This window comes from Podarcis liolepis, assembly GCF_965112155.1.
Source record: "Podarcis liolepis genome assembly, chromosome: 15".
NCBI classification, from domain to species: Eukaryota; Metazoa; Chordata; class Lepidosauria; order Squamata; family Lacertidae; genus Podarcis; species Podarcis liolepis.
The window spans coordinates 23449361-23465792 of record NC_139566.1 but is presented as its reverse complement, the minus strand read 5'-3'; the positions used below and the strand labels follow the sequence as shown (position 1 = coordinate 23465792).

The window sequence follows — 16432 nt, the reverse complement described above, 5'->3', positions numbered from 1 at the left end:
AGTAACAGCACTTCAGAGACGAAGAGCCTTGTGGCGCCTTAAAGACTTCGTTTTCCGGTGCACAAAAGTTTGTGCTAGAAGAATATAGTTGTTAACCTTCAATGCAAAATGGGACATTTTTGTTGCTTTCGTTGCAATAGCCCTAACACGGCGAAACCCGCCCCAGGAAAGTCTAAAACTTGGTGCAGGCACAATAAACCTTTAAATGAGCATGTGATGCTCTGTTTATCTGTGTGGTTTGCTCTCCCAGGCTAAATCCCACCGGGACTGGAGGTCTGAAATACACGCAGGAGACCTAAACTCTGAGACATCCACATATGCAGTTTGAAAGCATGACCCCTCCCATAGCTCAAAGCATCAAGTCTTCCTTCCCCCCTCCCTGGCTCCCTAGTAGTCTCTTACCCACAGAAGCCTCTGTCTGGAAAGGTCTCCAAAGGATGACAGGCAGTGCCCAGTCACTGAAGTAGGCTCTGGGGCGTTCCCAACTGAGCAATGGCGCCTTCAGTGCTGAATCAGACGTGCACCAGCCAGTCCCCTACTCCTCTTGACAGTTCAGCAATGCAGATAGAAAAAGCTTTCAGCCGTGTCCCTGGCTTCCCTGGGCAGGCAGCCACACAGCAAAGCGGTGTTCTCACACTGGGCAGAGGTGGAGCGAGGCAATGCGCCAGGAATGCTATCTGGAGAGGCCCTAGGAAAAGGAGCTTGGAGGTGGTTCGTTTTATTTTTGCTTGGTTTTTTTCCCCCAGCAGAGATGGCCTTGGCTCAAGCCCAGCGCTCTCTCCGGAAGGCCTGCGCTTTTCGCCCAGTCGCTTCTGACCCTGACACTTGGAGGCCGGAGTGAGGAACTGCATTTAACTCCACCCAAAACCACCCAACCTGCATCAGCTGGAAACTGCTGATAGCAATTGGGCTTTTATTGGATGGAGGGGGGGAAGAAGGGATCAAAGAAACAAGCGCAGGCTGGGTGGCTGCAGGCTGTTTTTCAATTAACCCCCTGGAAAAGAAAAAAGGCCTTGAAATACCTATTGGCCGAAATGCATTTCCTGGAAATAAAACCCACATTTTCACCACACCTGCACCCCTTTCCAGCATCTTGAGATGTCTTCTCTTTCATTTTGGAGTCCTGGATTTGAGCCAGCTGCCAAAATAAAGGAGTGAAATGAAAAATGAACAATGCTTTCAATTTTATTTCTCTCTCTGTTTCCCTCCCCCACCAGACTTAAATTCATTTCTGCATCTGTTTGTGACTGGATAAGAAGAAACCCTCAAGGAGATTTATCAGCATTTTAGTGTGAATTTCACCTAATATTTTGGGCTCCTTTTTGGGGGAGAAAGGACAGGATATAAATTCAATAAATAAATAATGTACACGTTTTCATACACAGCTTTAACTAATATACATATTATTGCAAGTGATTTTCCCTAATGGAAAGGATCTTTTTGTATGTTACTTTACTAATGCATGCCTTTTTAATATATGTGTTTTTGTATAAACATTGTCTGCTGGGATGACTACTCTGCAAAATTTGAGGCACTGTGAACGCTGAAGGGCAGCTGTGTTTAGATTCACACACTGATCTGAAAACTGTGAATTTGTTTCTTGTTAAAATGTAAGCAAAACGGCATCTCTCCCCCATCCCTGGGCCAGATCACTATTCCTGGGCCTTTTTAAAATGCCGTGCCTCACATCACCTCTCTCTTTTTCTGCTGTGATCAGCGTTGCCATTATTTTGTATTTACAGTCGTACCTTGGATCCCAAACACCTTGGTACTCGGACGTTTTGGCTCCCGAATGCCACAAACCTGGAAGTGAGTGTTCCAGTTTGCCAACGTTCTTTGGAACCTGAACGTCTGATGGGGCTTCCGCAGCTTCTGATTGGCTGCAGGAGCTTCCTGCAGCCAATCAGAAGCCGTGCTTTAGTTTCCAAATGCTTTGGAAGTCAAATGGACTTCCGGAACAAATTCTGTTCAACTTCCAAGGTACGACTGTATAGGGTACTTTAATATTTGGGGTGCTTGACAAGAGAGGCAGCCAAAAGTACATCATTTACAGTCTACCACAAGTTCTCTGGGTAATTGGCAGAAAATCAGTAATGGCCTGACTTCCTAAGATTTCAGCAGTAACAGTAAAGCTGCAAATAAAAAAAACAACCACCCTGTTGTATCTGCTCCTTTTGGTGTTTATCTTTTGCGTGGTGTTATAAATAAATTTTGCTACCAGTTGCTGACACAGTAGTCCTGGCTTTCATCCAGCCCACAGTGACATAGGCTCTTACTCCAGAAGAAGGAAGAGGTCTTTATCATGACAGATAAGAGATAAGAGGTTCAGCAATAGGTAAATGAGTCACAGCAGCTTCTACATCCAGGTTTGATGATGGGAAAACCAAGGTTAGACATACAGTGGTGCCCCGCAAGACGAATGCCTCGCAAGACGGAAAACTCGCTAGACGAAAGAGTTTTCCGTTTTGGAGGTGCTTCGCAAAACGAATCTCCTATGGGCTTGCTTTGCAAGACGAAAATGTCTTGCGAGTTCCTGCGGGTTTCCCCCCTCCCCCTTTTTCTAAGCCGCTAAGCCGCTTATCAGCTGATCCGATAAGCCGCTAAAAGCCGCTAATAGCGTTAATCCGCTAATCCGTCAATGGGCTTGCTTCGCAAGACGAAAAAACCGCTAGACGAAGAGAATCACAGAACGGATTCTTTTCGTCTTGCGAGGCACCACTGTACTAGAAGGATTGGTCCAAGCTCGAGGAGTCCCAAGGTGTAGGCAAGGAGGTCAAAACTGCATGGAAGCCACAAAATTGTCCCAATGGGTTGGCACACCCACCCACCAAGCTTTTAAAGATGAGGCCAAGTGCTCTCACTTGCCCTTGTGCCTATCTAGATTGTGCCTATCTAGATTGTCAAGTATGCAGACACTCGCTGTACCAGGGAGGGTGTGTCTAGGTCCTGGGTGACCAGACTGTCCTTTTCCCTTCTGACTCCAGTTCCTCTACCCCTAGCGATGGGCCATTGCCCAGCCCAGATTCCATTGCTTTGCTCCTTTCTCCTGGTAGGAAGAAGGGACCTGGGAGTCTTGCCTCTCCTGCTGTGGCAGCTGGATCTGGGGAGGGGGAAAGTACCTACCTTCTCCAGCCATTGTTCCCTGATCTCAGCGCCCCCTCCCCATGTTACCCTCGTATTTCCCCTGTTTCAGCCTTCCACTCCACTTCTGAGACACATGATACCTGAGGATGACTGACGAGAGCATTGCTTTACCGTATTTTTCACTCCATAAGATGCACTTTTTTCCTCCTAAAAAGTAAAGGGAGATGTGAGTGCGTCTTATGGAGTGAATGGCGCTGCGCAGAGAGGAAGAACTGTGCAGCGCCCCTTCAGTGACGCGCCTGTCCTGCGAAGCCAGAGGAGGAACAGAAGGGGCTCCTTCTCCCTTAAGAGGCTTGTCATGGCTATCCCAGAAGCCAGAACAGCCAGAGGCTATCCCAGAAGCCAGATCCCTCTTGCTGTTCTGGCTTCTGGGATTCAGAATATTTTTTTTCCTGTTTTCCTCCTCCCAAAAATAGGTGCGCCTTATGGTCTGGTGCGTCTTATGGAGTGAAAAATACGGTGCTTTATACAGCTTAGGGAGAGAGAATCTGTGCCCACCTCCTCCTCCAGATTAGCCTCCCCCAACCTGATGCTCTCCTGTTTTGGTTGGACTCCAGCTCCCATCAGCCCCGTCAGCATGGCCAATGGAACCAAGGATGCTGGGAGTTGTTGACATCTGTTTGTCTCAAGAGACGATGGAGTGTGAGGATGAAATCAAGCTGCTGCATTAGCAACACTGAAGTGACCTCTCCGCAGTGCAAGCCTGGGCAGTGTGTATAATAATAATAATAATAATAATAATAATAATAATAATAATAATAATAATAATTTATTATTTATACCCCGCCCATCTGGCTGGGTCCCCCCAGCCACTCTAGCCGGCTTCCAACAAAACACTAAAATACAATAACCTATTAAACATTAAAAGCTTCCCTAAACAGGGCTGCCTTTAGATGTCTTCTAAAAGTTTGGTAGTTATTTTTCTCTTTGACATCTGATGGGAGGGCGTTCCACAGGGTGGGTGCCACTACCGAGAAGGCCCTCTGCCTGGTTCCCTGTAACTTGGCTTCTTGCAGTGAGGGAACTGCCAGAAGACCCTCGGCGCTGGACCTCAGCATCTGGGCAGAACGTTGGGGGTGGAGACGCTCCTTCAGGTATACTGGACCGAGGCCGTTTAGGGCTTTAAAGGTCTGGAGGTCCTGGGCTGCTCAGATGACAAGACCCCCTTCTGGGCCTCACTGATGTGGTCCAAAGGAAAGCATGGGAAGATGTTTGGCACCAGCTTGGCTGCAAGAGTAGCTGGAAGGAGGTGTGCAAGGCACCATTCAGCTGTCTTAAGAACTCAACTCCATATTTTTTTAGCCTTTTCTTCGCCTGAAGGTATCCTGCAAGTGGTTTTGGATCAGAATTTTCCTTCTCCTAAATGGAACCTGGGCTACCTTCCCAAGTTGATGAGCCCCATCTGCCCCTTTGCAGTTGTAGTCCAACAATACTCAGAGAGTATTGACATTTAGAGGACATCTGAAGGCAGCCCTGTTTAGGGAAGTTTTTAATGACTGATATTTTAATATATTTATAATCTTTTGTTGGAAGCCACCCAGAGTAGCTGGGGAAACCCAGCCAGATGGGCGGGGTAGAAATAATAAATTATATTATTATTATTAAAGGTTAGCTACCAATGCCCTGTGGTAGGAATGGAAGGTTATGTCAATTTTGCTTGTCTCAGTTTCTAATTTCCCCAAATTTAAATTCAGTTCCCCACATTTTGCAACAATTTGAGGCTTGTTTTTTTTTAATCCTCATAAACACTCACCAGCAAGTTTTGTGCAATTTTCTCCTAACATATACATTTTTAATATGCAGTTCTGACCAATGTACCTATCTTTGCAAGCAATTCGCCTAATATAATGCATTTTGCATGTAATTTTCACTAATATTTTCATGCACCTCCCCCCCTAATCTGATCTATGCATTTTTAGAAACAATTGATGTGGGAACTGTTAGGATATTTCCGTTCCACCTTAAAAGGGAGCAGGATGTTTGTGTCACAGCCTGCGTATTTCCTGTTCACAGGATGTTTATGTTATCTATTGCTTTTGTTTCTCTCTCTGCTGGAGACACTGACGCAGGCAGTCATGTCTTTCTTTGTTCTGATCAACGCAGAATAAAACTTGTAAATAATGCTCTCCTGAATGCAACTTTTGGCTGTGCATTATCTGCTGATAAGAGTGTGCATGAGCTCTAGAATGTGGCAAGATATTTCCTAGAAACTCATGTCGCTAAATTGATGATACTGCGTGTCTACGGGAGGTCGATGGATCGTCCGGCAGCCGGCTTGGGGGCCATGATGGACTTTATCTCCCTGGCAGTATCCCAACAAGAACTCCATTGCAACATTTCAGATAAGCCTGAATTTCCAAGGATAGCTGTGTCTTGCTTTGCATTTTGTTTCGGAAGTTTTGGATTTGATAGATTTGATTTTAAACATGCATTGAATCAGATTTCTCTTCTCTTCTCTAGCCTGACTGTGTGAAAAATAGAATTGCACCATGGGAAGAAAACCCTGGGAAGGGCTAGGAGGAACAGAAGCTATGCAAGGAAAAGGCAAATATTGTAAAGGGGTTGTTACAATATTAAAACAAACTGGGTCAAGGTTGCTTTTGCTTCAGATGCAGCTAGAACAAATGTTGTGGTTGCTCATGTTATGGTTGTGTTTATTATACAGTACTTTTTTAAAAAAAAAACCCTGGTGAAACAGGAAGGGAGTCAGAGAGCAGGGGCCTGATCTTAAAGGAGACAATATTAGGAGTTAAGCATATATGGGTGGATTTACACAAGAACAAAATAATGTAAGGAGGGTTAAGTATAGTAATTTAATTCACTGAACTTGTGAATGCCTGTAGGCCTTACTATGTGCTTGAATTTGATTGGTTGGGAACTGAATTCTGGACCTAGCTGTCAACGTTTCCCATGTTTAAAGGGAAATTCCCTTATTCTGAATAGGATTCCTCACAAGAAAAGGGAAATGTTGACAGCTATTATTCTGGAGAGTTCTCTAGTACAGTGGTACCTCGGGTTACAGGTGCTTCAGGTTACTGGCTCCGCTAACCCAGATATAGTACCTTGGGTTAAGAACTTTGCTTCAGGATGAGAACAAAAATCATGCTCCGGCGTCATGGCGGCAGCAGGAGGCCCCATTAGCTAAAGTGGTGCTTCAGGTTAAGAACAGTTTCAGGTTAAGAACGGACCTCCGGAACGAATTAAGTTCTTAACTCGAGGTACCACTGTAGTTCTTATATGATTGGTTAATGGTCACATGAGAGGCATCTAGTGATGCGGAGACTCCATTTTATGTGAAACAAGATGACTGTGTTTTAGAATCCACTGTGAAGCATGCGACTGTAAGTATTATGCTTTAATTCGTCAATAACTATAGGTTTCTGCAAGCAAAGTTTTTGAATGTTGAAGTCTGGACATTGGTTTAATTACCAAAGTAGGGTGTCAGTCATGATTAGAGCTTCTTAGCTGCGGTTTCGCTACTCTGGTCTCAACAAGAAGAGCCTTCTGGATCAGGCCAATGACCCATCTAGTCCAGCATCCTGTTCTCACAAAGACCAACCTACAAGCAGGATTCGACCACAAGAGCATTCTCCTATCCTCTGGTTTCCAGCAACCAGAGCCATAACAGTTGCAGTTCCAAATGTAGGACCTGTTTGCTGCTGTTTGGTTTTGCCACCTATGTAAACCTGACTGCAGAAGACTTGCACTGCCATTGACACATGTCCCATCCCCCTGTCCCCCCACTCATTCACAAGTGATTTTCTACTAGAGCTGCAAAGCTGACTTCAGCATCTTGTTCTCACAGTGGCCAACCAGTTTCCTGTAGGAAACCTTCAAGCAGGATCAGGGCCGGATTAAGGTTTGATGAGGCCCTAAACTACTGAAGGTAATGGGGCCCTTTGTACGTCCAGCTGTCCTTTGTTCAACAACAAATTGCCGCTGTTTTTGTGTGTTGAACATATGCTATAAGGTAATTTATAGACCTAACAGGTATCTAAAGCCATTTGCACATGTTGCCATGCAGAATGTAGCCACCCTATACAGTGGTACCTCGGGTTACAGACGCTCCAGGTTACAGATGCTTCAGGTTACAGACTCCGCTAACCCAGAAATAGTACCTCGGGTTAAGAACTTTGCTTCAGGATGAGAACAGAAATCGTGCTCCGGCGGCGTGGCAGCGGCAGCGGGAGGCCCCATTAGCTAAAGTGGTGCTTCAGGTTAAGAACAGTTTCAGGTTAAGAACGGACCTCCAGAACGAATTAAGTTCTTAACCAGAGGTACTATATACCACTGTATATAGAAATGAGGAAACCAGTGATATTTTAGGGAGCAGGCTAGCAGGCTGGGCCCATTATTTACATCATAGCAGCCTACACAACGCAAAACACTGTTGCTGTATGTAGGTTTTATTTGTTTTTTCTCTTATATTTTGTAAATGTACATCCAGTGTTGTTTTCCTTTAATTTTGGGGGGCCCCCCAAGATAGTGGGGCCCTAAGCTATAGCTTGTTTAGCTTATATGTAAATCCGGCACTGAGCAGGATCTGACCACAAGAGCCCTCTCCTCCTCCTGTGGTCTCCAGCAACAGGTATTCAGAATCATTACTGTCTCCAGATGCGGAGGTAGACAGGGGTCAGCAAACTTTTACAGCAGGGGGCCGGTCCACTGTCCCTCAGACCTTGTGGGGGGCCGGACTATATTTTGGAGAAAAAATAATGCACGAATTTGTATGCCCCACAAATAACCCAGAGATGCATTATAAATAAAAGGACACATTCTACTCATGGATTCCCGGACTGTCCGTGGGCAGGATTTAGAAGGCAACTGGGCCGGATCCAGCCCCCGGGGCCTTAGTTTGCCTACCCATGAGGTAGAGCATAGCTATAGTGGCTAATAGCCACTGATAGCTTTTTCCTGTACAAAGTTGTCTAATTGTCTTTTAAAACCATCCAAGTTGATGGCCATGCGTTACCAGCCTTTGACAGCCTCATTCTCCACGAATTCATCTAATTCACTGTGATTTCTTGGTGCTGAGGTTATACAACGACGTGCATCCAAGCTGATTTGCTTGCAGGCTGTTTCTGCATCTGCATGTTAAAATCATTTCTACATCTGCATGTCAGTCGCTTACTTTCTAGCGCCTTTCCCAATCGCTATCTCCTAAATGCAAGAAATCCGTTCGTGGATTTGCTATGGCGGCGGAAAGCTTCAAGGCTGTTTTATTGCGCAAACTGACATTTCTGGTATGTACTTGAACCCCTTCTGCAAAACAGCGGCAGCCTTGTGGCACATTTTGTGTGCATTAATTTATTTCAGGAACAAAAACAAGCAGTAACGACGGGTGAGAATGAAACACAGCAGGATTTTATTATTATTATTATTTGTACATTTGTGTGTGTGTGAAACTTCTTCAGGAAGACTAAAGAATACAGCCATGTCAAAGGTAGGTTTTTTGTTGAAATCTGAAGTTCAATGAACCAATGTTTTGGAGCAGCTTAGTAGCCGCTTGTCAAAATGTGAGAACGAGAGGGATGTGTTGCCTGCTACTCATCACACACAGCCCATTCTATGGCCTGGCTTTGTTCTAAAGGATTTGAATTCATGTCAGGACTGGCTCTACCATTAGGTGGAGTGAAGCAGCTGCCTCAGGTGTCAGATTCTGAGGGGCAGGCAGTGGCGGCAAGGAGTTGGAAGACAGCCTGCTATGTCCCTTAGGCTAGCCTGCTCCCCTCACAGGAGGGCAAGTAGACAGAAAAAAAAAATCAACTGCCAATTGTGTCAGCTTCTGGGTCTGAAATGAGGACCACATCTTGTCTTTTGCCTTGTTCTGCTTGAGTTCAGAGGCTTCAGGAAAAGAAAACCTCTATTTCTCCTTCATGAAATGTTCTACTGCGTGTTCTTCTTCAGAATATGTAGCCGTCACATGTGAACAGAATTTAAAAGGAAAACACCACAGTCTGGGTCCGAAATGTTTAAATTTCTGAGATGTTCAGTTGCTGATTTTCTTCGTTAGAGAAAAGCTAGTGGTTCTCAAAATGAAATGAAAACAATTTTTGTTTTTTTTGGGGGGTAAATACCCACCCCTCAACAACCCAAAACCCAGTGACAGAATCGTTTTCATTAAAAAAAAAAAAATCCAAATAAATAAATAAATAAATAAATAAATAAATAAATAACGCGGCACCTGTCTCTCATCATATATACAGTGCATGATAAATTAACAACAACAACAATAATACCAATGGTTTGACTGGAGACAGAAATGAACTGGTAACATGTAAGGTGGAAGAGCAATTCAGCATTTAGCAGTTAAAGCAGAGAGGGAGGGAGGGAGGGAGAGAATCAAACCCTCTAATGGGGAGGCTACAATATTACCCCCCCACCCCAGGAAACCACTGTAGCTCGGGGGTAAGAGCATCCGCCTTGCATGCAGAAGGTCCCGGGTTCAAGTACCGGCATCTCTAGGTACAGTTAGGAGAAAGACCCCTGCCTCCATATACACTGAATTCAGCGGCCCTTACTTTTGAGTAAGCAGTTCATGTTTTGGATTGGGCTTTTTGAAATCTCTTGGAATGGAGGTGGCCGTCTTTTGGAGAGATCTTCCCCCAAACGTTTTCCCCTTCTTTGGATGCAGAGTGGGAAACCAGACTTGGGGGTGGTACGGTAATTACATGCAGAAAATGGGAAATATTTTAAGGTATTTATTTTAGGGCGAAGCTGGAGATTTTCGTGAGTGCAGAAGAGGAGAACGTATTGGGCAGGGTTACAATTCCCAGAGTTCCCTGGGGAGAGGGATCAATTGTTACACCACTCTGGGAATTGTAGCTCTGTGAGGGGAAGAGGGATCGTCTAACACCTTTCAGCCTCCTTAACAAACTATAGTTCCCAATATGATATGGGGGGGGGGGGAAGCTACAAAAGTGGTAGCTAGAAGCAAGCTGGTTTAGGGGATAGTCTACAGGGCATGCATTGTTCTATCTTCTGGCATCTCACCCCCCCTAAGTCCATAGGTGTCAATTTACAGATTTGAAAATAAGGGACCAGCAGCCTCAAAAATAAGGGATCAGCAGCCAAAACAAGGGATTTTCCGAACACAGGTACGTTCAGCTTCTGAGCCCCTCCGAACCAAAGGCAGAAAACCCAGCCAGCAGCCAAACAAAGCCTCAAGCGGTGGTTCCCACAGCGCAGCAACCCGGCAAAGGGGATGCAGCAAGGAAAACCGCCGTCACCTCTTCGCTGGGAAGCGCTGAGCAAAGGCGAGTCCCCAGGCAACGCGGCCGATTTGATTGGCACAAGGCATGCAAGCTCCACCCCCCCAGTCGTTCTTAGACTCCTTATTGGGTGAGCAACGCAGCCAAGCAACACAGTTGGAGCCTCCCTCCTCCCTGGCTGGCAGGGAGGGAGGGAGAGGAGCTGCTTCCTTTGAAACCCGGGAAATTTAAGGGACATCATCAATAAGGGACAGCAGAGGGACACGGCGCTGGGATAAGGGACTTTCCCACCAAATAAGGGACAGTTGACAGCTATGTCTAAGTCCATAAGCCTCCTTCCCACACCTGCCATTGGAAGCCTCTGCCTCATTCTGCCTTATGGTAGGGCCAGTCCCAAATTTGGCACTAAACTCTGTTGAAGTTGCTGCTTGTGACCGAACAGCTGTCCCCCCAAAGGGACAAGAAATCCCTGAAATCTTTGCAGGTTCACATAGGCTTTTTGGGGGGGCACACCCTTTAATTTTGTTCTAGAAGGAGCACCACCCAGAACTGAATGCTTGGTTTAGCCAGTCACAGTTGCTGAAGGAGTCAAGCAGCCTCCAAACTAAGGTGGCATTGTGCGTTGAGGCAGGGGTGTCGCAAGGGGGGTGCGGTCTGGCCTGGGTGTCATGCTTAAAGGTAGAGGTAAAGGGACCCCTGACCATTAGGTCCAGTCGTGACCGACTCTGGGGTTGTGGCGCTCATCTCGCTCTATAGGCTGAGGGAGCTGGCGTTTGTCCACAGACAGCTTCCGGGTCATGTGGCCAGCATGACTAAGCCGCTTCTGGCAAACCAGAGCAGCGCACGGAAACGCCGTTTACCTTCCCGCTGGAGTGGTACCTATTTATCTACTTGCACTTTGACGTGCTTTCGAACTGCTAGGTTGGCAGGAGCTGGGACCGAGCAACAGGAGCTCACCCTGTCGCGGGGATTCAAACTGCCGACCTTCTGATCGGCAAGTTCTAGGCTCTGTGGTTTAATCCACAGCGCCACCCGTGTCCTGGCGTGTCATGCCTAGGGGGTGTGTAAATACGCCTGGCGATCAGTCTTGCACCCCCCCCCCCCGTTGGGCTGCGTTTGCACCCTCCAGCGGGTGGTTTTATGTGATTGGCGGTCGGATTTGCTCAACAACTCTGGGCAACCTTCCCGAACCTTCAACAACTTTGTGGGGGGGGGGGGTGAAATTTTTTTTTCTGCACCGGGTACCATCTGACCTTGCTATGCCTCTGATTGCATGCAGCACTGCTTCTGACTGCTGCGATTCGTCTTCCATTCAAAGCAATGTTCTTTTTTTCCAGGTCCACTGGGGCAAAATTGTGAAACATGTGATTTAGGTAACTAACTATGTAAATGACTTTGCCATTGCAATAGGGCCCAACCCTACTTTGTGATTGTCAGTTGTTTTAAGCTACTTTTAACGTTGTGTCTCGCCATCTGCAGTGGTGAGATTACGCAACTTGCGTAATTTCTGTAATCATTGCATATTGTCATTGCAATAGGACCCAAATTATTTTTGTGACTGTAAGTGGATTTAAACTGTTTTTAACGTTGAGTTTCAATTGTTGCAATCCACTCTGAGACCTTAGGGTATAGGGCAGGTAATAAATTAAAATAATAATAACAACAATAGTAATGTTTTTCCACCCATCATTTCAATGCAAAGAAAACACAATGCTAATAGTGGGAAGGGGGGTGTAATCAGGAACATATGATTTGCAGATTGAAACTAATAACAGTGAATCCCAATTGAATTCACCGTATTGATTTCCACTCCAGAAATGGGACTAAACCCCAGCAATTTCCACTCCTATTTCCATTTTCATCAGAGTTTTCTGACATTCCTAATTAGGGGGAAAGAGCCAGAGGTAGCAAAATATAGTAAAACTGAGCATGAACGTCACTCGTGGGCCTCTACATCCCTGCATTAAATGAAACAAAACAACCCTAATAATAATAATAAATACTAATAACTTAGTGCTCAAAAATGGGAATAAATTAAACTTTGATAGCGACAGCAAGTGATTGACATGCAACTCAGGACCGAATCCCAAACGTAATAAATAATTACAGCAATCAATAAATAACAAAGGAACATATAACAGCACACGGTCGGATTGAGGGAAAAAGAAGGAGCCTTTGCTGCCACGGAGTCAAACGCCTGTGGACAGCTCTCTAAGCAGGCACATCTTTCCAGGGTTTGCAAAATCCCACATTTAACCACCCTCTATGTGGTCTGGCAGGAAAGGTTGGGGTGGATGCAATACAGCGGAGGAGGGGGCTGTTCAGAGATCCCTCCCACCTCCAATAAATAACACGGAACTTCTGTCTCTCTCTCTCCTTTTTTGCCTCTATTTATACAGGTTTTACAAAGATGAATGGTGATTAATGCGCACAACGCCTTGCCTTCCACAGAGTGATGGACTTCCCTTATCTATGTTGGAGATGCTATTTCGCTTCACTTCACCCCCTCCCTCAAATTCCCTGCATCATATGTTGTTGTTTAGTCGTTTAGTTGTGTCCGACTCTTCGTGACCCCATGGACCAGAGCACGCCAGGCACTCCTGTCTTCCACTGCCTCCTGCAGTTTGGTCAAACTCATGCTGGTAGCTTCGAGAACACTGTCCAACCATCTCATCCTCTGTCGTCCCCTTCTCCTTGTGCCCTCCATCTTTCCCAACATCAGGGTCTTTTCCAGGGAGTCTTCTCTTCTCATGAGGTGGCCAATGTATTGGAGACCCAGCTTCAGGAGTTGTCCTTCCAGTGAGCACTCAGGGCTGATTTCCTTAAGAATGGAGAGGTTTGATCTTCTTGCGGTCCATGGGACTCTCAAGAGTCTCCTCCAGCACCAGAATTCAAAAGCATCAATTCTTCAGCGATCGGCCTTCTTTATGGTCCAGCTCTCACTTCCATACATCACTACTGGGAAAACCATAGCTTTAACTATACGGACCTTTGTTGGCAAGGTGATGTCTCTGCTTTTTAAGATGCTGTCTAGGTTTGCCCTGCATCATTAGCTCGGTGGATTTTAACTCCTCATTAATTCCGGAGGTGGGTTTGAGAATCGTAGGTTGGGGGTGGTCCTGGTTGTGGGGAACCAGTGGCCCTCCAGCTGTTGTGGGACTTCAAGTCTCCAAAAGAATCTAAGAAGAGCCCAACCAAAGGCCCTTCTCATCCAGCATCCTGTGATGGCCAATCAGATGACCCAACTGGGAAGACCACAAACATCCATAACTGTTGGCCATGTTGGCTTAGAGTTGATGGACGTTGGAGTCCATCGAGCATCTGGAAGGCCGTAGGTTCCTCACCCTCGGGTCATACTAAGTTCCATGGCCTGGACTGGGAGATGCTGCTGATTTAACAAGGAAGTTTGACGGTCCTTGGAAGGCCGGCAACTCGTGTGTCGTCACACGACTTGTCACTCTCTGGTGGCAGAAAGCGAGATTTCTGCAGCCGCCTGGATCAGCCAGGGAAGATTGAGGCTGCAGATCACAAGAGGAAGAAGGACATGGAGGACAGAAGCTCAAAGGGATCGATCATAGAATTGTAGAGTTGGGAGGGTCATCCAAGTCCAGCCCCCTGCAGTGCAGGATTCTTAGTGGATGACATAGCAAAGTCTACTCCCCCTTAATGGGGAGCAACAGGAACCAGCAACATGACTTGCTGAAGAGTGGAGGAATTTGGGGTGCGGCATCAATAGCACTCCCTCAATGGGACGGTCCAACGGTGGCTGTGATACAGGCAAGAGGAGGACGCACCCAGTTCTCTTGAGTTCCCAGAGCTGATGGACTGGTGTGAAGCAGATCCCATCCCTGCAGGAGAAACGTGCTAGAGACAGCCCAGGTTTGCACTCGCCGGCCTGCAATGACAAGGAATCAGTTTCATGGCTGGTTTTTTCCCCATGGGTTGGTGGGTCAGGTGGAAAAAAGATAGAAAGATGCATCCCTCTGGGACGTTCCCCACAATTTAGGGTTGCTGAACGAGTGGTGTCGTTTGCTTCTGGTCAAGAACAGGACGCCTTTCCGGAACTGCCCCTTGAGAAATTCATTCCGTTGAGTCCATTGAAGTAGGAGGGAAGGGCACCCCCTCCTAGCCGTGGTCTGCTAACGCCGCAAGCTGTCGTAGCTGCCTGCCGACTCGCCGCTCCTGCTGCCGCTCCGCCGGCTGTTCCGTGCCCCTGAGCTGCTGCCACTGCGGCTCCGGTTGCTGCCGCTGCTGCTCCAGCTTCTGCTGCGGCTGGTCCTTTTGCTGGAGTAGCTGCGGCTACGGCTGGGGGAGTAGCTGAAGGGGCTGTGCCAGGAGGAGTAGCTGCTGATGCTGCTGGGGGATGAGGAAGAGGGGCTGGGGCGGTAGTAGGGGATTGGGCGCTTCCGGGCACTGCGGAGACAAAAGAAACGAAGAGGAAAGCTTTTTTCTTCCTTTTCTCATTACTCAAGAACTCGCGGACATGCAAAGAAGCCGACAAGAGCAAAAACATTTGTCCAAATTTTGAAAGAAATTTCAAAAAAGAAAATTAAATTTGCAGTTTAAATGCGTAAATTTGAATCAATTTAGATTGCTTTTAAATGCAAAATCAATTTAGATTACTTTTAAATGCAAAATCATTTTAGATTACTGTATATTTATTATAGATTATATGATCTATAATATATAGATTATATAATAAAATATAAAATATGTAGACCATATAATCTATTATATAGCTTGTATAAACTAATCTATTATATATAATAGATTATATTATATTTATATTTAAATTCCAAATCAATTTTAAATTCACGGAATTTTCATTAAATATATAGATTTAAATTTGCAGAATCTTCACCCTGACATTCTTTGTGCACTCAAAATCTTTGCAACCTGAAATGGGGCAAAAATTGACGCAAATTTAGTTCAGTGCTGTCAATATATATTTTACTGCATTGCTATCTCATCCTCACAGCAACATACCCTCCAACATTTCTCTGATGAAAATAGGGATGTCCTGTTTAATAATAATAATAATAATAATAATAATAATAATAATAATAATATACCCCACCCATCTGACTGTGTTGCCCCAGCCACACTCTGGGCAGCTTCCAACATATATAAAAACATTAAACATTTTAAAATATCCCTATGCAGAGCTGCCTTCCGATGTCTTCTAAAGATTGTCTAGTTATCTCCTTGTGTCGGAGGTCACATAACTCCATACCCTCCAATATTTCTCTAGTGAAAAGAGGGATGTCCTAAGGAAAAGCGGGACATTCTGGGATCAAATCAGAAACCGGGATGGCTTTTGTAAATCCAGGACTGGAAAATAGGTACACTTGGAGGGTCTGCAGCAACCCTGTGAAGTAAATTAGGCTGAGAGGCACTGATTGGCCCCAAATCACCCAGTGATTTTCATAGCTAGGTAGGGATTTGAGCGTGGCATGTCCCAGTCCTAAGCCATTCTTTCTACACTACCTCCCCAGTTAGAGGCAGTACACTTCTGAACACCAGTTGCTGGAAACCAGAGAAGGGGAAAGCGCATTTGGGTTCAGGTCCTGCTTGTGGACATCCCTAGGCATCTGGGTGGCCACTGTGGGAAAAGGATGCCCTACTTGATAGGTCTCTGGCCTGATATAGCGGGTGGCGCTGTGGTCTAAACCACTGAGCCGCTTGGGCTTGCTGATCAGTGTGGGATGTGAAACACAAGAGCAGTCAAGTACAACATTCCTAGAGTGAACATGTTTACACATGGGGAGTAATGTTTGTCCAGCCAGCAGGTAAACTTCCTGTTTCCTTCTGGGCTGGGACAGACTTCCTTTGCATGTGAGTAGAGGTGGGTGTGGCCTCACCTGTGCAGGTAATGACAAAAGCACAGGGCGGGGCAGCCATCTCTCTCTCTCTATGACTACTTTCGTCGAAGAAGCAACATCTGCTTAGCCAAAGATGCTCTCTTGGCTCCAGCCAAGAGAGGACAAAGGGACTGACTTCTTATGGAATAGTTTCCAAGTGTATGTTACTTTTCTAAGCTAAGTCTGCCTTCTGGGATCCTATTGTGAACAGAATGA

The 16432-nt window shown here is 45.9% G+C and overlaps 2 protein-coding genes and 1 long non-coding RNA gene across 3 annotated transcripts in view; 1 reads left to right on the top strand and 2 right to left on the bottom strand.

The window, feature by feature from the left end:
* The window catches only part of HSPB8 (heat shock protein family B (small) member 8), a 28718-nt gene extending 27904 nt beyond the window's left edge, over positions 1-814 (bottom strand). The window contains exon 1 of the mRNA XM_083478932.1: positions 403-814. The gene's annotated coding sequence lies outside the window, so the exon portion shown is untranslated. The remainder of the gene's footprint in view (positions 1-402) is intronic.
* A 4666-nt stretch (positions 815-5480) lies between these two features.
* LOC310695020 lies at positions 5481-10217 on the top strand. The gene is made up of 2 exons (XR_014519863.1): positions 5481-7030; positions 8283-10217. It is a non-coding gene; the product is annotated as an uncharacterized lncRNA (long non-coding RNA).
* Positions 10047-16432, bottom strand: part of SRRM4 (serine/arginine repetitive matrix 4) — a 123360-nt gene continuing 116974 nt past the window's right edge. Inside the window, exon 13 of the mRNA XM_083478680.1 lies at positions 10047-14768. Within this exon, the coding sequence (XP_083334806.1) occupies positions 14495-14768 (274 nt within the window). The 3' untranslated portion in view covers positions 10047-14494. The remainder of the gene's footprint in view (positions 14769-16432) is intronic.